Source organism: Nelumbo lutea, chromosome 5 (assembly GCF_056320005.1).
Source record: "Nelumbo lutea isolate HS-2025 chromosome 5, American lotus-T2T, whole genome shotgun sequence".
Classification (NCBI taxonomy): Eukaryota; Viridiplantae; Streptophyta; class Magnoliopsida; order Proteales; family Nelumbonaceae; genus Nelumbo; species Nelumbo lutea.
The window spans coordinates 9,615,907-9,637,441 of NC_142688.1; the positions used below are offsets into that span (position 1 = coordinate 9,615,907).

General features: G+C 35.6%; 2 protein-coding genes across 3 annotated transcripts in view; one reads left to right on the plus strand and one right to left on the minus strand.

The window, feature by feature from the left end:
• LOC148850238 (MRG family protein) overlaps positions 1 to 2,249 on the plus strand; it is a 44,734-nt gene extending 42,485 nt beyond the window's left edge. The window contains exons 10-11 of the mRNA XM_088944587.1: positions 1,430 to 1,514; positions 1,815 to 2,249. Of these exons, the coding sequence (XP_088800713.1) occupies positions 1,430 to 1,514; positions 1,815 to 1,902 (173 nt within the window). The 3' untranslated portion in view covers positions 1,903 to 2,249. The remainder of the gene's footprint in view (positions 1 to 1,429; positions 1,515 to 1,814) is intronic.
• A 1,624-nt stretch (positions 2,250 to 3,873) lies between these two features.
• On the minus strand, positions 3,874 to 18,035 carry LOC148850239 (UNC-50 family protein). 2 transcript variants are annotated; one of them, XR_016099124.1, is made up of 11 exons: positions 17,582 to 18,035; positions 15,849 to 15,916; positions 10,626 to 10,651; positions 7,700 to 7,790; positions 6,030 to 6,125; positions 5,759 to 5,827; positions 5,334 to 5,392; positions 5,117 to 5,239; positions 4,577 to 4,648; positions 4,388 to 4,494; positions 3,874 to 4,292 (listed from the first exon to the last, which is right to left on the minus strand). XR_016099124.1 is itself a non-coding variant. In XM_088944282.1 (10 exons), the coding sequence occupies exons 1-10, from the start codon at positions 17,666 to 17,668 to the stop codon at positions 4,439 to 4,441; spliced, it is 747 nt and encodes a 248-aa protein (XP_088800408.1). In that variant the 5' UTR covers positions 17,669 to 18,035; the 3' UTR covers positions 3,874 to 4,438. The 2 variants fall into 2 exon arrangements, 1 of the variants encoding a protein (XP_088800408.1); XM_088944282.1 differs by having other exon boundaries at positions 3,874 to 4,494.
• Positions 18,036 to 21,535: the final 3,500 nt, after the last annotated feature.

Here is a 21,535-nt window from a genome sequence, read left to right on the forward strand (position 1 = left end):
CATCATTTTATCCTGTCTGAAATGCGTCTGATGTTGTTTGCTGTTCTACAAGGGCTGAGAACGGTAATATTACTCAATTTGGCCTAATAGAGAGTCACTTTGACATTTTGATCCTGAATGCAAAGCTATTATGTTTCCATACTCATTTCAAAAGACTCCATTGCCCAATGGCCCCAGATTACCTATGCTGCAGCCATCAACATTCAGTTTATACAACCAATGCAGATAGTGTTATATGGATACCCAAGTGACTTGTTTTATCCCCTGAACTACTCACTAACTGTTATATGCACATGCATGTATGTTTAATATAGTTTTCATATAGATGTTCTATTCCCTCTGTTTATATCGTTCCTTTTCTAATGCATGATTAATAGAGCATCTTATTTAACTTCTTTACTTGCTTAATCTTGTGCATACACTACGCCCTATTACAATGACAATGGCTTCTGCTATCTCTCTAAGTCGAAAAAATAATTTATTTCCTTTTTGTGACCATTGTAATAACCAAGAAAGAAACGGAAATCCTTCACGTTTCAAAGTTATTTAAAGACGCCCCCCCCCCCCCCCCCAAGTTCTTCACCATCCTTGTATCAGGCCAATAGAGTGGTTCCCAGTAGAAACTTTAATTTTTTCAGCATTGGAATAATTTGTGGATCCTCCTCACATCCTAAAGAGGAAGATTCTTAGTTGGAAGCTATGTACATGACATCTAGCCCCAAAGAAAGCAAAAGGTAAGATTCAATCCCATACAGCTGTAAAAGCCTAACTTAAGCAAAAAACAAATTTTACAAGCTTAGTTCCACAATATAGGTGCATGAAAGTAGCTTAAAAATGATTGGTTAACCAGGCAAATTGGTGAAATGGGTGTTCCTAAAGCCTGAAGTGCAAAGAAAAAAGTGCACAGCTGAACAATACAAGGCATCATTTTTAAAAAAGAAACAAAAGAAAAATTAATATTTATACTAGTTTAAATTCTGAAAGAAAGAAAGAAAGAAATAATTGATCAAAAAAATCTGAAAGAAATAAAATATTCAGTAGTCTATTAGATCAACTGTTTCAGAGTATCGTGTTATTTATACAATGGTCGTACCCTAGTACATTGAAGTCCAACATAAGCACTTTTTAAACTGTAAACGTCATAGATACACCCTATAGTGTAGTATATATTCAACATCAAACTCAAGGTCAATTCACCAAAACATAGCAACAAGCCAGGTTAGTCAGACTACTTAAAATAAGCCTCACCTTAAAGCCTATCCAAGGTGTAACCTTTAAAAATCTTATAAGTTAGGCATTCAAGATGGCATTTGTTTGAATATCCACATCTTAGTTTTATTCAGCATCCATGGTATTCCACAAAAACTTCCCTTTTATGCTGATAATTTTCAAGGTTTGGTAATGTTCAACTAGATTTTGATTTTTACAGTAAAGTTGCCTGAATTGTTGGCCTATGCAAGCATCGAGGAGGAGACAATGACACGGTTGCAGCAGAAATTGCTTGATTTTCTCAAGTATATCCCTATCTTTTTTCTCCTCTTTTTCCTTTTTTTTTTTTTACGTGAAGATACTTTAGGAAGAATCTGATGTTAATTTAGGTAGTTTTCTCTGATTAGTAGGGTTATGTTTTTCAAAACGAAGTCAACTGCCTCACCAGCAAAAACAATATTGGCTTTGCTGGCGAGGCAGTTGTCTTTTATCTTGAATAACAAATAAAATATACCGCTTAGTTCTTTGACTTGTTTTGTGCTTCTGCAAACAAACAAGTTTCAACTAGTTTTTCCATCTTTAACAAAACCATATTTGTCATACAGATTCCTGCAAAAGAATCAAAGTGCCTTCTTTCTTTCTACTTACGATGGCCCAAAAGGTATTGAAGGAAGTGGAGAACAAAATGACTGACTCAGCATGACAACATAGTCGACTGTGTACCAATACTACCATCGAACTGCAAAAGGCATAAGTAAAGAGATCTCATTAATATGTCTGCATATTTCTCTTAGGACTTAGAGCTCTCTGGGAAGATGGTTCATTTGTTGTTGATAAAGCAGCCAAGTTTAGTGTATTCTATCAGCGATAATTGTTGTATTTGTACATGTTTGGACTTTCTCGTCAAGGTCCCCTTTTTTCTGTAATTGTTGTAATTTTGGGAGTTTCTGGTCAAGTTATGGATGAGGTCTTTTGCAGTTTATAGTTGCCTGACAGATTTTAAAATACGTTGTTAAAGTTTTTCAGTTGCATGAACCCAAGACAACTGCATGTTGGATATAATTTGATTCGGCAAAACCACATGAGCAATGAGTTTAGGATAGCGTTTCGAAGCCAGGCATAGGATCATTCTTGAAATTGAGTCGGTTTATAGGTCCAATGCTATAAAGCAACATGTACGGTGTCTGAAACTCATTGCTCATGTAGTGGCTCTTCCTTGCTCATCAAATAAAATAACGAAGTGACGAAGCTGAATCGGGATCCACTCTTAATTCTTGAGGCTTCTTTTGGTGGGGGGTGGGGGGGTGGGGGGTTATGTTTTGCCATTTAGCAGATAAAACGGTCATATAATATAATCAAGGTTCAAAGTATTGACATGTATTGGCCAATACATACATATTATTTCAGGACCCCTCCGATATGCCCTTACAATGGGTATACCGGGAGTCTGACTGCTTCAGGGGGTGGAGATGTAAACCGGCCCCCCTGAATTGGTTGCGAAAAGAATTTAAAAAAAGTACAAAAGTGCAGTATCAGTTCGTCCGATATACCCCTACCAGCGTATTGGGCATATTGATATTTTGAACTTTGAATATAATAGCATCATGTTAATGCCAATCTATTATATATATTGATGACTTGATGTGGCACGGTTTGACCCATTTGACCCAAACAATCAAACTGGTGATCCACAACCTAGAGGCAAAAGTGGTCCAGCCTCCAGGTCAGTTTATAAAACATTGTTGGGAACATCTACTTTCCTTGTATGTTGTCTTTAATGGGGAGATGTTTCTAATGCATGACTGAAACTATGCGAGTAAACCGTGTCTCATATTATCATGGTTTTGAAAACCAGATCAGACCTTGAGCCAGTTAACCCAGGAATCATCATAGCTCCAGGTCCGGCTTTGGACCCCAAAACCATCTGACTGGGGTTCAGTCCAGACGGTTGGACCATTTGACCTGGTAACCACTAACCAGTGCCAAAGCGACTCCATTTTCAAATCAGTTTTTGAAACAATGCATACTAGTAACAAGTAAATATGAGCTCGGATCCTAAGGGCAATATTGCACCCGGATACCGATCAGCATTACCTGCTTAACAATGGAAATCACATCCCTAAAGAAACTGTTAAATCCTGATTGTGTGCATCAATAACAAAATTACAGTTGATAGAGAGTGAAAAGTTTATTAGAACATGACAGAGTGAAAGCCAAACTTCTACTTTGCTGATACGTGAATTAACTTTGCTGCTCAAAGTAGAAAAATATGCAATTTCATTTTGTTGTGTCAATTTTGACAGCCACAAAACTCACAATCACGGACAGTACTCGGAAGAGTATCCCACTTCTCACCGATTAATGAGTATCTCTTCAAATCATCAGATTAAAAACGAGCATCAGGGTCTAACAGAAGTGACATCCGCCATTGGAAGAATGAGAACGTGTTTTTTGAGTTTATGACATGCACTTACGACTTGTGAGGTTCGTTGGCTCTACAACTCAACTGCAAGCTCCTACGCTGCGCCCCGTTGAATGAAGATGTTTATTCATGGCTATATCCCTGCGCACTTCCATATTTCTAGAAAATTTTCGAGTTATGCTCTGGATATCTTTATTCGAATTTCTGCTTCTGCATGCTTTACGCGGGTAGAGACTCCAATATAAGAAAAAGGTTCATTTGATTTTTGTTGGAAGACATGCAATTTGAAGTTGTCTAGATCCGATTTTCATTTGATTTACAGAGCAACGAAAAAGTAGTGTCAATAGCCGTTCAACAATATAAAGATACTTGCATTTTGCCACAGAAAAACTGGCAATCATTGAGATCTCTCCAGCAAGAGAGATTTGATGGCACCTGAAACTTACGTGTTCATACTTTCTTCCGTTCTCAGATTTAGTTCAGAGCTAGCTCGACTTAGAAATGAAGACAGCATGCAAATATCAAAACTTGAGAAGAGTTACTTCGACCAGGCCTAATGCGTTCTCTTCCCCAAAAACGATTTGCAGCATCCTGACTTGTTCTGCACCTCTTCCAGTCTCACTGAATTGTAATAGCTCCACACGAAAGGTAAAACGAATAACTGTTACACAATTTAGGCAACCCTGTCCTATAAGAAGCAAGTAATAAAGCATTTGTTGAAGCTGTCTTCATGCCAGTCTTGAATTAGTGTGTCACCTTGCACCGTGTGCTCACAGGCAATGTTAAGACTCAAGCAAATCAAAGCCTCTAACTGAAGTAAATATTCATAACATATCTTGTAGGGTTGAAGCCACTCAGAATCACTGCAAAGCAAGAGTAACAAATTAATTCCTTGCAGTCATGCCTCCATCAGAAGTATATTTATCAAATATCATATACACTTACATAGAAGAGAAATGATGAAGACGAGACCAATAGGATACAAGAAGAAGGTGGTCTTATCCAAAAAGGGCAGTACTGTAAGCAATTCCAATAAAGAGCATAGTTAAAATATTACTCATGAAATCTGAAAACCAGAATTCAAATTTTTTCAATGTTGAACACTCAAGAAAAAAAAAAAAAAAAAAAGGAATATTTGAGGAAAGGAAGACTACCCTCTGCATCAATTACACATGCCACATGCCAGTCAAGATCCAAAATCCAGTGTGGTTTTCCAATTATATCTGAGACAACCAAAACTCTAGGAACAGGATATTCCAAAACCTTTAATGACCTTTCTGACAGTTTTTCATTAAATCAAAAGATTTGGAGTATCTACTGAGTTTTTTGGACTATGATCTACTTGACTGACTCATGGTACTGACATGAAGCATGCAACACCTAAGTGTGCCATGTGTAGCAGATACAGGTAAATAGTTGCTTCCACCCCCATATTCTCATCCATATACGGAAGTATGAAAAGGAAAATAGTGACTTTAAGTTTACCATCATATCCTAAAAAGTTGAGGTAATGATAATAGGAGATGGCCACCATGAAAAGCAAATTTGATAGCAACAGCGGAATGAAACCATGTGCCACCAATAGAGGTGACAGAAAATAATGAATCACTAGCAAAACCAGAAAGATATATCAGTAAATCTTGATGCCATGTAATAAAAGTCAATTATATTAGCAGCATTCCAAGGTAAGTATAAAAATTACCATATAGCATGATGAACAGTGGAAAGAAAGAGTTGCAGTGCACATCAAATGCATACAGCCTTCATTCCGTTTTGGGGAGGGGATCAGCAAAGAGAAATCAATGTTAAACTCAGTTCATTAGCAAATATAAATGTATCCTTTTTCACATAAAAATCAAATGTAGGCAGATAAATACAATAACAGATAAAACTAAATGGACCAATATGTGCTTAATTTGCTTCATCGTGTTTTCTGATCCTTATCAGCCAGGTTTCAACAATGTCACTTTCATATCTGAGATTGTATCAGGCCCGCGGATGACCCTAAGAGAATAATTACTTAAATAAACAAGGCAAATAAATTCTGTATCTTGTGGAGCATTAATTGAGCTCCCATAACTAGTATGTTTTCTGATTGAGAAATAAAGTCAAAGTTTCATGACTTGCCATTCAACCCGTTGTTCAACCACATGGCTGTTTGGAGCCTCTTCACGAAGATAAGAATTTGTGAGAAACCTGCAAGATAATAGGCATGCAATCCATCCATCCTTGAGTACAGTTATGCACTAACAATAAGTCAAGAATTAAACCAATATATGCAGATAGATAACCATGACAAAGGAGAGTCGACTGATGTAATTTATTTTGTGTTGACCATTGAGTAATATTAAACATTAAGCAAGTATATTATACTCTATTTTTAGATTTTGAGGCTTACCAGCAACTTGTAGCCAGAACTACTCCAGTTACCAAGAAATGAAAAATCAATACTGAAATAACAGTAAAAATAGCATGTGCCATACTGTGATCATATCTGAAATGAATAAAAAGCAAAACAAAAATTAGAGTTGATATGACAGAGCAATGCATATTTTATGGGAAAGAAAGCAATTTTGTAAAATCTAAAATAAACCCTAGAGGTAACACAATTTTGACAGAAAGAATTTGGCCATGAAATGTGAACTGGTGAAATGGGTTTTGTCCATAACTTAACATCCTATTAGTTTATGATCATTATCTAAGCCTTGTCCCAAATCCACCATTGTGAGCTTGTCCTATGTTGCCGGTCCCAAGCCCAGATAAGGGAGGGTTGTGTCAGGTTGGCAGTGATAATAATAGTTTCTTGTTTCCCAGGAAACACATTTGAAAAGAGAAAGTTATTTATTATGGAAATATTTTGCAAAACAATTTGGACATCATGTTAATAAAAAACAAACACAATGATAAATGGGAAATGATCCAACAAATTGGAAGCAATGCACAAAGTGAAAATGATGTGGCAAGCAATGTAAAGATGTGATACATCATCAACAAAATGGCATTCAAAAATAACTACAAAATAAAAAATAAATAAAAAAAAACAGAAAAAAAGTGATTTGAAGAAGAAATTAAAAGAACAATAATAATTATAAAAATGGAAAAGAGGATAAGTAACAAATAAAGCTTTAGTTTCAAAGGAACAGAGAAAGGAAATTTTTGTTCTTTCATAATTTATCAGAAAAAAAAATGTTCTTTTATATAAAAAGGAGGAAACCAGTATGGTGAGTGGGGAACAATAGAAATGTATGGCCTTTATTGAAAAATGTGAAGTAAAATAAATATGATTAAAAATGGGCTAAAAGTACACACATTAATGATCTAAACAGGTTACCTCTTAAATAACAAATTATACTTGTCACTTCATCAATTACTAAAAGGGAAAATTCCCGATTAGTACCCTGTACTTTGGGTCTAGTGACATTTTGGTCCCCGAACTTTAAAATGCGACAATTCAATACCTGAACTTTCAAAACGTGTCAATCAAGTACCTATCATTAACCAGCCATTAAGTGTCATTTGAAAAAGACACAAATGCCCTTCGAGTGTCATCTAATTTTCTTGATCAATCATCCAAACGTTAACAAAAATTTAACAATCCCAAATCCTTGCTTCTTTTATTCAAGAATGTTGAGGTCACCAGAATGGCCACTAAGACTTGACCCCAACTTTCTTGAATAGAAGAGGCAAGGATTTGGGACTGTTAATTTTTTGTCAACGTTTGGATGGTTGATAAAGAAAATTAGATGACACTTGAAGGGCATTTGTGTCTTTTTCAAATGCCACTTAATGGCTGGTTAATGGTAGGTACTGGACTGACACATTTTGAGAGTTCAGGTACTGAATTGTCACATTTTAAAGTTTTGGGACCAATGTGACACTAGACCCAAAGTACAGGGTACTAATCGGGAATTTTCCCTTACTAAAAATAATATCAATGTGCAAAGACTCATTTACTTCTTTTATCATTTTGTGATCTCAGAAAAATAAACAAGATTTTATAAACAATAAGTGAAAAATATGTACTTTTATGATGAAGATCCATGAGAAGCAAGCATATGAGAAACTTACGCAGCACAATAAGCCGAAGTTGCAACTACCAAAAGGAGACTGCAGATTACAACAAAAGCAGGATCATCTCGTGCCCATTGGTTTTTTGTTTCTGAAACAAAAAATAAGACCAAATTCTAACTCAGCTATTTACCATAAGAATGAAAGAAAGTTCCTGTGCTTTTGCAATTGTTGCATAAACATCAGGAAACAGGACTTGGAGAAATCTCAATTCTCAAGTAGCAACTCTAACTGAAATAGGTTTAGAATATTATATATACAACCTCTCTACATGCCAATTGCCCAGACAAAGGAGAAAAAATCTTGTAGTTGTAGGTATGAGAAGAAAACAACAAAAGAATATTTGAACAACATGTTCCTTCATATTGCCACCATTGTGACAACTGCCAACAAATAAGATGTGTCTAATCAGCATTGAACTTAAAGGAATCAAAAAAATAAATAAAAAATCAGCTTTTAACTTCTACCATGTCCAAGGAATTGATGATGGAAATTCCAAGGAAGAAAGGGGTCATACCCTTATTACCAAGATATTATGGCTACAGGGACTACTGCAGAGGGAGATGAGGTAAAGTTAAAGTTCTCATAGATGTTCATTGGGATATCTGGGTAACTCTGAGAAAGTAACACCCTCACAAATATGAGTAGTAAATTATTCGCATATCAAGATCAATCATGAAATAAGATTCTAGTAAAGTGAAAATTTCAGTTTTCCTTCATGAGTGACAAAGGAAAAAAGTAAAATATCCCAATTAAGAGTAAATTCTCACTTGTGAAGGTGTTCCCCTCACTCCCACCCTCAAGCTGAGGCTTTTATGTGGCTGCCCTTTCTGGACAAGGTGCTCGCTAATAATCATCTAAGAAAAACCAATGAATCACTTTTATCTTTCATTTGGGGAGTCTTCTGCTTGTTGCTTCATATTTCTTGGTCCTACCCCCATTCTATGATGGAAATGATTCTTTCTTGGCCTTGCTTTCAGTGGGATCTGGGGGTTCCATTATTTGGATTTTGGTCCCTTTTGTTTTTTTTTTGGGGGGGGCTATTCGGAAAGAAAGAAACCGAAGGATTTTTGACAGCATGGAGACACCTTTGGCACGTCTTTGTTCCAATGTGGAAGGTTTCTTGGTAGATAGGTCATAGGTCTCTAGCTCTCAATGAATTCAAAGGTCTTAAGAGTAAGGGATGTTGTCATATAATTAGGGATGCAACTTGGGTGGGACTGGTTTGAACATTTGTTAAAATTTATAAAGGGCCAGAGCTCAATGCGCTGCAAATTCTTCAAATAAGGTACCCAAATGTACCCCTATTTATAATCAGTATGATGTCTTGGGTGTAGAGGTACACTGTAAAGAGTCTTCTGTCTTTGGGGCCACTTTAGTACTATAATATCATACACACATACATTAATAATTTTTCTTTTCTGATTAGTAATTAGAGAACAAAGGTTATCTGTAAGGTAAGTTATGGTAGATAGGGGCTTATGTTAATGGTAATTAAATGCAGTTTTGGACGTATGAATTCTACATTGCTGAAGAGATTCAAGAACCAGCCAACTCCATGAATATTTTGTTGTTTCAAGAGTGCAGGTAAGAATATAGTTTCGTATTGTGTAAAAATCTTCTCACATGATTTGTTGGGTATATATCTCCATTCCTCCCCGACTTCTCTTCATACTTCCACTTGTCAATCTTTTTCAATAAAAGTACTCCAAGATGATGAAAATATAACTTAAAGAACATTAAAAATAACTTGATCAACAACTGAAATTTTCATTAATAAAAAGAGACAAATTACAAAGGAGCAGAGATAAAATCTCTCAACTCTCCACAAACACTAAAGTTAGGTTACAGTTGAGCCCAAGATACAACTGATTTCATTAAAAATTATTTTAATTTGCTTGATGAACAAAATATATCAAATCAAGTCTGATGCAAGATATAAATGTTACTTGCAAAAGTCTAAAACCTGAACTAAACAAATAATAAAACAGGTTTGGTCTGAAATTTTGACAGAAACTGTAAGGAACTCTAACAAGAGAGATGCTGAAAACGGAAAAAGAAACCAAAATAGCAAAACTATAAAATATTGTTTAAGTGGTTTTTTTATCACTAACAATGACCAAAGATATAAGTATGTATGTGAAATGGGGGAGGGGGGGGGGGGGGGGGGGAACAAAACTAAGCAAACACACAAGAAAGCCCCTAGCACCGATACAAGAAGTCTCTCTACACCCTCTGGCTAGCTATTGGAAGCCAAGTAGGCAGATCTCCAGATCTAGCAGAATACGTGCTTTAGCCTCAAAGACAGGGATCTTGCCTCTATGATAAGGTGACTCAACCTCAAAGGATCCAGTCATCAACTAATAACAATCTAGTAATTACCCTCTACCATGAAGCACACAAAACCCATTGAAAAGCCAATATAACCCTGAAGGGAGAAGAAAGTCCACTGGAGCTGAATTCCCCTCTTCAATAGGACCAAAGTGCACAAGGGTAACTTCACCTCCACTACCTCTGAAGATATCTCCCATCTCAAATAAGCAGATAGATCCAGCCTACAAGGGAACATCCATCTGAGCATGATGGCTTACTGTGCCTTTTCATTTAAAGAAAAGGACAACAGCTTGTATCCATATATGAATTTCAATATCATTGCTGCACTGCTCTGGGGGTTACTGTGTGTCTTTAATTACAAATGCAACCAATTTTACAGTCCAACCATAATTTTCTGAGAAGAATGTATTCTCAAATCAATGACGCATATAAAAATGTATACAACTACAACCAAAAGCACACAGCAGAAGAAGAATATGCTAGTAAAATGCACCAAATATCATAATAGGAAGATACCACTTAAAGCTTCAGAACATCAACCAGATCATTGACAACATTATAGCAAATAGAAAATGCATAAAAGGTGACTTACGCTTGTGGTACTTAGTGTGCTGATAGCTGTATCATGCTCCATTTTTCAGTTCCACATGCAAATGACAGAAAATATTTAGATAACTTTCAACAATATTTGCATATTCTCTTAAAAAGACATTTAGGTACTATATGAAATCCATATTCTGGTGAGACAACACAATTTCACTTGCCTGCATTCTTCAAAATGCCATTAGCCTATATTTGCTACATGGAATGACAATTGGTCTTCTAGGTATATTTTATGTTAGAAACTTAGAAAATAATTAAAATCTATAATAAATGTTTAAGTAAATTCTTCCCTTTTTCCAGGAAGGGTTGTTTTTAATCTTACACTATTTAAATAATCAATGCCAGTAAAAACTTTATCATAGGTTGTATCAGAGTGGTGCATTGGATGAAAACTTTGGATCTCTTTTTTTTTTTTTTTTTGATAGATGATAGCATTTTATTAATAAAGAGGGATTACATCAAGATTTAGAAGACAAACTATCCCAATAGGGACGCGAGGTGTGACCCCATTCTACAATGACCCAAATTACAACCGAGCCAAGAACAGTTCAGACTTAAACACTCCCATCTTCGCAAAATAATCAGCCATTCCATTTGCAGACCGCCTTTCCCATTTCACAAGAACAGTCATGTCTCTAACTAGCCATTTGAACTTTTTCATAGACTCGTTGTACTTCCAACTCACTGTTTCTGGTTCCTTCAGCCACCCTATTATCAACTTTGGATCTCTTTTCCACCATTCTCTTTGGAGAACATCTATAGAGGGTTGGAGTTGATAGTCTCTTCATCTTCTTCTAGATTTTTTTTTTATCAATCTTCATCTTCTTCTAGATGCCAAGTGATAATGTGATAAAATGAACTTTGACGGATGCAGCATTGGTAATCCTGGGCTTTCAGGTATAGGAGCTTTTAGTGATCAGAATTGTGTCACTCTTGTGATTTATTTCGGGCCAATCAGATAATGAAGACTCACTGAGGGATACAATGCCAACAGTATTACAGGCTTGAGACTGGGAGAGCAATAAATTTAAGGAATATAATAGTGGAAGGAGACACAGAGGAGGTGATCTCTTGGTTGAAAGGTTGCACTCAAGGACGATGCCAATACCAGAACACTACGAGGGAAGTTACTTGGACAAGGAATTAAATGCAAGCTTTCCATGGGTACAAAGATGAACAAATGCTTTGGATGATTCTTTCGCTAAGCAAGGGATGAAAAAGGGAAATTTATTTTTGGAACAAGTGTAATTGTATTTGATGAATTCATGGATAGGTGTCATGTTGCCAGCCTATAATCGGTGATGTAAGGCATTTTCCACCTGTTTCATTCTTTTAATGATCTAATAAAGCTTAGCAGTTACCAATAAAAAACGGATAATTAACTAACTGGCTATCACAGGATGCCACTTAGGCTATGTTTTGTTTGACAGAAAAAATAGGGAAACAGAAAGTTAAGGGAAAGTTCTTAAAGAATTGTTTGAAATTTCTTAAGAACTTTCCCTCTGATTTTCTGTATCTCACTTATTTTCTACCAAAGCCAAAGCAGCCTTAAAGTCTCATGCATTTAATTTTGGGATTGGGAAGTTTAAAATTGATGTAGAAGAAATAACTTCAGACCATTATTGGAAACTTGGGGCTCAGGTCTGCCTTATCCAGCCTTCAAAAAGATGACTCAACTAATGAACCTCGCCAGTTACAGCAACTGAAGGTTTTTTATCAAGTAACCAGGTAAAATTTAATATATATCTTGCATGTAAATGTATCTTCACCACAATGTGTGATTCTGAACATCAAATATCAAACACTATTTCCATGACAAGAAGAGCTGGAAGCTAAGCACCAATATATTACTCATGTCTTTGCTTTTTTAACTTTATGAAAATATCTTTTAGTTGAGCACATACACACATAGAAGGAAGTAGATGCAAGGAAAAATGAAAGTTTTTAGTTTGGACTAATTACTTATAGATACCCTGTGGCTTCATGGAACTACTTAAATATACCCTGTTGTTTCCAAAACAACTTAAATATACCCTGTCAGGTGGCCCCACTTGACACAAATAGGCCCTCCATTAATGAAACGTTTTGGGCTGTTTGCCCTTTGCCTTTTGATGCTCAAAAGTGTCCTTGCCCATTTCTCAAATTTTCAAAACATGCCTTTTGACTTCTAGCACCTATACAACTAAGGTAGTATATGACAACCTTGGCCAATGAAATATATGATCCTCAATCTCAAATGTTCATTCAGTAGAACCCTGAAATTTCAATCAAATGATGTGCATAAAAAGTGAATCTTCTGATTAGGACCCATGGGTTGAATATGTCAGATTGACAAAGAATGCCGACATCTTGTAGAAATGGACAAGAGTTATCTGGATTTAGGGTTAAATGGATCTTCTTTTTCTAAAAACTTTTTTTTTCTTTTCTGGAGGGAAATCGGGAAAACTGCTTGCTACCTAGTGCTAGTGTATAGTGGGTCACCACTTTGCACCACCGATGAGATTCATGGTAGATCCCACCATTCACTATGTTATAGTGTTCTGTATGATGATGCTTAAATTCTGAGAACTCTGCTTTTATGGGCTTAAAACCAAGAGATCAGACAATGCCCACATTCACTGTGTTTGGCATAAATCAACGATCTTATCCACAACCTACCTTTGTAATAAACCAACCTTTAATTCCGTTAATCTCAATGATTTAATGCTTTGACATAGTATATTTTAGTTGTTTTAGAAACCACAAGGTATAATTAAGTAGTTTAGAAAAACCTCAGGGTTTTACCAAGTTCATTTTACCATAAAGAACCACAAAAGAGGAACAGTAACAACCAACAAGGTGAGATTTAAACAGAAAAAGGACAGTGATGGCAGAGAATAAATTAAAGGGTAGTGCCAATTGAAAAAGGTTCATGTACTTCCATGACTATTTTATTTTAATCATATTGGTTTCAGTATTCTATTTTTTAGTCTCTTTTGATGGAAAAAATAGATGAACCAGTCAAAGGGCATATCAGATCTCACAAAGGTTCAAGACTTTTGAGTAGCTTTTCAAGGTTGCTACAAAATCTCTCATATATGAGAGATAGGAAGTTATTAGGGTTTTGAAGTTGAAATAGTATAGAAGATTTTTAGATAATTTTAACCTCACCCCAAGGTCAGTTCAATCTGGACGGCTTGCTTAATTCATTGTAATGGAAGAAGATTTAGAGTAATTTAGGCCAAGTCTGGTCATTTTTTAACCTAACCAAGTGATCTTACTTTTTGACATAGGGACCTAAAGAGTGAGTTCATAGGCATCTCAGCCAAGTCTGAGTTTTCCAACCATGATTCAGACTACTGCATTAGAATCTTGAGCAAAACCAAAATTGGCATAGCATTTTTTATGATTCTCTGGGGAAAACAATAGTCCACTAACTTTAGGAGGCAAAAACAAAATGCTTAAGCAGTTAAGACAGCATTGACACAACCACATTATTTTCTTCTCTTCAGGCACTGGGAGGGGAGAGGGAACAAATACCTCAAGAGATTAACAACTAGAATTGTGTGCATGTGAGAGGTGCTTTAGCCTCTTTTCAGGAGTAGAGGTGCACGGTTGTTTGTGCTTTATCCATGGCTTTTCCTCCTCTGTGTGTACCTCTTGTACATTTTGCATTTCTAATGGTAATGGATATCCATTACCAGTAACAAAATATTTATGTTAAAATATCATGCTAATACTTTGGCTTAATTGATTTCTTTATGTGAGTGATTTATATGTTTGCACTATCTATGTTCAATTCTCTCCCCATGCTATTTTTCTTTTTACTGTAAAGGAATAAATTGATGATTGGAATGTAGAAGCCTTATTATCTGATGCAACTTTTGGAAATGACTAAACCTCAGCCTTCAAGGGAGGACAGCATGGGTTGGTCGAGTGAAAAATCTGAACTCTTTACACTGGATTTCGAAGCAAAGAGTTCCATCTAAAGTGATCTTCTTTTTGTGGGTAGCAGGCAGGATTCAAACTATTGATGTCCTACAATCCAAAGGAATGATTCTTATAAACGTTTGCAGTCTGTGGGGTAGCAGAAGAGAATGCTCAGCATACACTTATTTATTGCAATTTTTCTCATGCAGCTTGGACTCATGTTTTGAAGCTTTTTGGTGCCAATTGGGTGGAACCCTAGGTCTGGAAACCATGTTATCTTCTTGGAGGCTGGGGGTCTGTCTTAAACAGGTAAAGTTTTATGGAAGCTGGCCCCTTTATCTATAAGTTGGGTTGTCTGGAAAGAAAGAGATAGCAGGACTTTCAGAACCAGTCGATGACGGTGGAGAGGATTTATGGCAAAATAGAAAGGTTGCTGGTTAAATGGGTCTCCATTGACAGTCTCTCTTGGGGTCTGAAGTGGAATCATTTCTATAGTCATTGGGGCAGCTTCATTTGGAAAGAAAACTTTGCTATAAAATTTGATCCTTAGTGCTTTTGCTTCTTCTCAATTGTATTTGAGGGAACCTCTCCTTGTCTGTCATTTTCTTATTAATGAAATATCACCTTTCAAAAACAAGTAAAGGGATAAATTGATTGGTGACCAATGGAAAAACCAGAAGCCTGATATAAGGAAACAGTGGGTGGTTCATTGGGACAAGACAAGAAGAGTTTAAAGATTTGAGCACAGACACAGATGACAATATCAAGAACTGGCAAGCATCAGCTGCCCATTCTAAAAGAAAACCTATTATCTCCATGGATTGGGTGTCACCATCTAGAGGAGCTCTAAAACTGAAATTTGATGGCTATCACATTAGTAATTCGGGAATTCCAGAGGTTAGGAAGAAGTAAGAAATCACAATTGAAAAGTTATCTTGGCAAACTTGAGGCCTATAGGTGTTGGGAATTGAATCAGAGTGGGTCTACTTTCTGTACTGCAAGAACTAAAGCTTTGTTGCTCTTTGAGTCAGTCTAGGATGGAAGTGAAGGGGGCTTCCATGGGCCTATAGGCATGAAATAAGGGAAGCTGAATTATTACAAGCAGGCTGAATCCCTTATTCAGATGGATTAGGAAGACTAATAATTCCTTAGCAAAATATCCTGCTAGAGATGGGGTTTATGCCCTCCCTTGCCAAAGTCCAAACTTTCAGCCAGCAAGTTGGCTGATCTTTGGATCCAGTCAAAGAAAACATTTTCTTTTGATACTATTGTTTATCATGAACGGAGAAGTATATATACATACACAACTTTTGGTGAGGTGCAGAGATGAAACATCTGCCAGAAAGTATATTCAATATCCATTTGTTCCCACTGCAAAGGAAGAAAATGATATTTTAAGTTAGTTATAACGAACTAACAGTATCAACCAGAACTAGAGAAGAACAAATCACATGTCACTCATTTAAGAATTTAGTTTTTAACATATTCACAAACAAACATTCAGTTTCTATAATAGGAAACATGTACTTTAAAATGAATTTCCAATGCTAAAATATGCAATATTCCATTTTGACTGCTCAAAACATTAAAATAATAATAATCTTAAGTGACAGAATAAAGCCAGCATTCAGCAAGTGAACATCAAGTTACAATTCCAAATACTTCAATGAGTGTCAGATGTCATAAAAAGCTGTAAAACTCAAATACTTCAATGAAGAAGACATATGAAGATAAAGGCAAATATCCTTGGCCTGGGCTTGCCACCAGTCTAGTCAACGTAAAGCAATCCCAGACCCTTATCACCAATAGAGTACTAATAGATTGCTTTAACTCAAATTCAGTAGTTCTATTCAAGTATTAGAAGTATATATTATTCAGTTTGCTCCTTCCAATTTGTGCTGCCAGTAAAGTCTAATTTGACAGTACATAGTTAGCAAATTTGGTTCTAGGCACGCAGCGTAGGCCTAAATACCTTATATCTCTTACAGATTTTTAGTTTATTCCATGTTTCCTTATTAAATTTACTGAGTTAAACATTTTTTATAGCCAAAGAATCATTTACTTAGGGATAGGGATGCAACTTGGGTCAGGTTGGGTTGGAAATTTGACAAATATTCAATAGGTCTAAACCCTAACCCAAGGCTAACGTAGTGGAAACTTTTCAAATTGGGTAACATCACTTGCAGACCTACTTAGGGAGGCCAAAACACCTTGGCATTGGTTAGCTTCCCATCCCATCAAGTAATAAGCATGGCTTTTCTTCTGCAAAATCAAGACCAGATATCTCCTCAGCGTTTTTCCTTCTCATCTACCAAATGTTGACAGTCCATATTCCAGTTCATGATAGTCGGCCAAATACTTTTCTATTGAACTTCTTCATTGATAGAAGAGGCCTTTTATATTATTTTTCTACACTATAAAATAGACACCAAGTATCGAACTGATGATCCCATGGTTGTGGTGCAGGTATATAGCCAAGGCCTCGAGAAAAGGGGGTAAGGTCGTATATTCTAAAAAACATCCGTCACAATTCCGTTGCATTTATCAAAAACAAAAATCCGTTGCATTGATCCGCACAAAGAAATAAGCGCACCGCCCAAATTCATCTCCACTGGAATTTGCAGAGTGTCCCACTTTCTCTTTTCGTTAAAAAAATGTCAAGCCAAAATTCAGCTACGCCCTCAAATAGGAAATACTCCGGACGACCCACAAACAAATCTCAAAACTGCCGAGTCGTATCAATGAAATCTCAAACCATTCTGGACACAACTAAAATCACTCTTTACTACAATCTAGTAGAATATTGAAACTAGCCGATTAAATCCTCCCACCCCCATATCAGCAACCATCCCAAACGGATCAAGGGGCAGCTCTCAGTTAAGTCGAACAAGTCCACAGTTATGAGAAAGGAATCGAATCTTGACTAAACTGAATTGGAAAATAACGGGAACAAGGGGAAAAAAAAAATTCATCGAACACGAGATCCACGGAATTAGGGGGAAATGAGGAATATAGATTAAGGGATCAGAATACAACCTTGACAATTCGTCGGAGGTACTGAGGGAACACAGGATTCTGGCGCACGTTAGAGTGCGTCCGCCCTTTCGAGACGGTGGGCAGCATGTCGTCTTCTTCTCTCCCGCTCTAGCTTCGATTTCCGTCAGATTTTTCTGTTACCACGCTCTCGATTCGATTTGAGTGGATTACAATTTAGAATTCGGATTCAAAACCTATACGTTTGATGCGTTCATTTATAAATTCAGTCACCGGGCGATCTCCTCTTCCGTTCTCTCCTCCCTCGCAGAGAAGAGTTTCCCCGCTTTGTTGCAAATGACCAACAAACCCAGTGCGAGTCTGTGAGTTTGATTACCCAAATACCCGAATGACCCGGCCTGGGGATCAAAGAGCCCAGTTAGAGAAGTGGGCTTGTTAGGTGCATGTCTACTAGACAATTCCTCAATGCTAATGAACAAATGCTGTACAAATATTTAAGGCGAGCCGATTTGGAATAGCTAGATATTCGCTTCGGCTCGGCTGGAAGCCACTCATGCGCTAGTCATTCTTAAATGTATATTTATAAACTTATTTTTTTAATTTCTTTTATAATTTATATTATATTATATAATAAAATTCCTATTATATATATTAACACTTATATATAGTGTAATATAATACTAGCGGAGGGACCTGCTTCGCAAGGGTTGGAATGGAACCATCGATTTGTTGATCCATTGACCCGATTTATGGTAAAAAACCATTGAATCGGTCAATGATCCATTGATTCGAGCAGTCGAACTATCGATCCATTGACCCATAAAATAGTTTTTGACCATTTTTTATTTTTTTAATTGGGAATCATCCTGGCAATCAGTTCCGTTTTATCATAATCTCAGTCCCTGGCAAAAAATCGTTGAATCGATCAATGATCCATTAACCCGGGCAATCAAACCATTGATCCGTTCAATGGTTTTTTGTCATTTTTTTATTTTTTTATTTTTGTTATCATAATGGGCCATCCGTTCGAACCGAACAGTCGAACCATCAACCCAAAAACTGGTGGCTATAATGATTCTATTTTCAGGTTGTATGAGTCACACGCTCAAATGACATAACACGTATGGTACTACTTAATGGACCTCACACTCAAATTTTTGCCTGTAATTTTTGTTGTCATAATGGGTTGTACTTTTTTTTTATTGGGAACCTTTTAGGCAACTAGTTTCTATTTTACCCCAATCTCGATCCCTGACCAAAACCATTGAATCGGTCAACGATCCACTGACCCAAGTGGTTGAACCATTAACCCGTTGAATGGTTTTTGGCATTTTTTTTATTTTTTTATTTTTGTTGTTAGAACAGGCCATCTATTTGAATCGAACGGTCGAACCGTCAACCTGATAACCAGTGGCCATAACGGTTCCATTTTCGGGTGGTATGATTCACACGCTTTAATGACATAACATCATGGTTTTTAAAGCCAACCCAAAAACCAAACCAGTCAGGGGTCCTGTCACTGGGTCGAATGGTCCAACTGTTTGAACTAGATGGTTGAACTGTTAACCCAAAAAACCGGTGGCTAGAACGGTTCCATTTCCAAGTTGTATGAGTCACACACTCGAATGACATTATATCATGGTTTTTAAAACCGACCTAGAGACCGAACCGGTCAGGGGTCCGGTTACTGGGCCGAACGGTCGGTCATTCTAACAAAAATGTTCAAATGGTTCGATATAATGATTATTATATATTTTATATAATTAGATAATTATATAAACAATATTTATAATTATATATAATAACTATTATATATTTATCTAACAATATTTATAAAAACTATTGTATATTTATATAATTATATAATTATATAACAATATAATTAGATAATTATCTAACAATTAGGAAATGGGTTGCTCTCACGTGGGAATCTACTCTTATGAGTATATTCCATTTCCTACACGAAGAGCGCATCCTAATGCTATTAATATATATACTAGCGAAGGGGTTGGAATGGAATTGTCGGCCTATCGATCCATTGACCCAATCTTTGGCAAAAAATCGTTGAATCGGTCAATGACCCATTGATCTAAGCAGTTGAATTAATGACTAATTAACCTGTCAATGGTTTTTGCTGTTTTTTTTTTTAATCAACCATCTAGGCAATCGGTTTTGTTTTATCCTAATCTCGATTCGTAGCAAAAAATCGTTGAATTGATCAACAACCCATTGACCAGGGCGGTTGAACCATGGACCCGTTGAATAGTCGAACCATTGACCCAAAATTTGGTGGCTATAACGATTTTGTTTTCAATTTGTATAAGTCACACGCTCGAATGACATAACACGTTACACATATGGTAATGCTTAATGGACCTCACACATTCAATTTTTTGCATGTAATTTTTGTTGTCATAATGGATCGTCCATTTTTTTTATTTGGAAATATCCAGGCAACCGGGTGCGTTTTACCCCAATCCTAGTCTCTGGCCAAAAACCATTGAACTAGTCAACGATCCATTGACCTGAGTGGTCGAACCGTCAACCCATTGACCCATTCAATGGTTTTCGGTTTTTTTATTTTTAGTTTTTGTTGTCAGAATGGGCCATCCGTTCGAACTAAACGATTGAATCGTCGACCCAAAAACCGGTGGCCAAAATAGTTCCATTTTTTGGTCGTATGAGTCACACGCTCGAATGACATAACATGTATGATACTGCTCAGTGGACCTCACACACTTATTTTTTTGCTTATAATTTTTGTTGTCAAAATGGACTACCCGTTCAAATCGGATGATCGAACCACTGACTTGAAAACCAGTGGCCAAAGTGGTTTCGTAATTTTTTGCTTATAATTTTTTGTCATCAGAACGGGTCGTTTGTTCGAACCAAACGGCCGAGCCGTTGATCCAAAAATCGATGGCCAAAACGGTTCCATTTTCGGGTCATATGAATCACACACTCAAATGACATTAACACATATGATACTACTTACTAGCCTCACAAACTCAATTTTTTGCTCTTAATTTTTGTTGTCAGAATAGATTCTCTGTTCGAACTGGATGATCAAACCGTTGACCCAAAAACCGGTGGCCATAATGGTTTTGTAATTTTTTGCTTGTCATTTTTGTTGTCAGAACGGGCCATCCATTCGAACTAAATGGTCGAAGAGTCAGTTGCCAGAACGTTATTAACAACATTTATCAATAATAGTAAGTAATTATACTATTTAATTAAATAACCATTAATGATAGTTTTAATAATATTATTTAGTTATTTTTAATATAACAGTATTTATTACATTTATGAATAGGATTTATTATTATTCATTAAATTAATAATTACCAAAATTAAATTAAATTAATAGTATTTATTAGTAATAGTCAGTAATTATAATATTTTATTAAATAATCAATAACAATACTTTTAATAACATTTTTATTTATTTTGAATATAAGAATAATTACTATATTTAATAATAGTATTTATAATTTTAATTTAAAGCAAATTTTAAGTAAATGTATATTTATTAACAATATTTATAATAACAGTAATTATTAACTATAATCACTAATTATATATTTATTAAATTACTGTAATAATCAGTCATTATTAAAATTGGGTTACTAGATTTATTAATAGTATTTTTTAATAATAATATTTATAATTTTAATTTAAAGTAAAATTAAAGTAAATATCTAGTTATTAACAATAATTATTAATTATATATTTATTAAATTACTGTGATTATCAATAAATATTATTACAGCAATTATATAGTTACACTATTAATTACTATAATTAATTAGTAATTATTGTTATTAATTAATAATTAATTAGTAACTAATTAATGGAAATGTATTACACTTTTAATTACTATAATTAATTAATAATTATTGTTATTAGTTAGTACTATAATTAATTAGTAACGAATTACTAGAAATGGGTGCATGTTATTACACTGTTAATTACTGTAATTAATTAGTAATTTTTGTT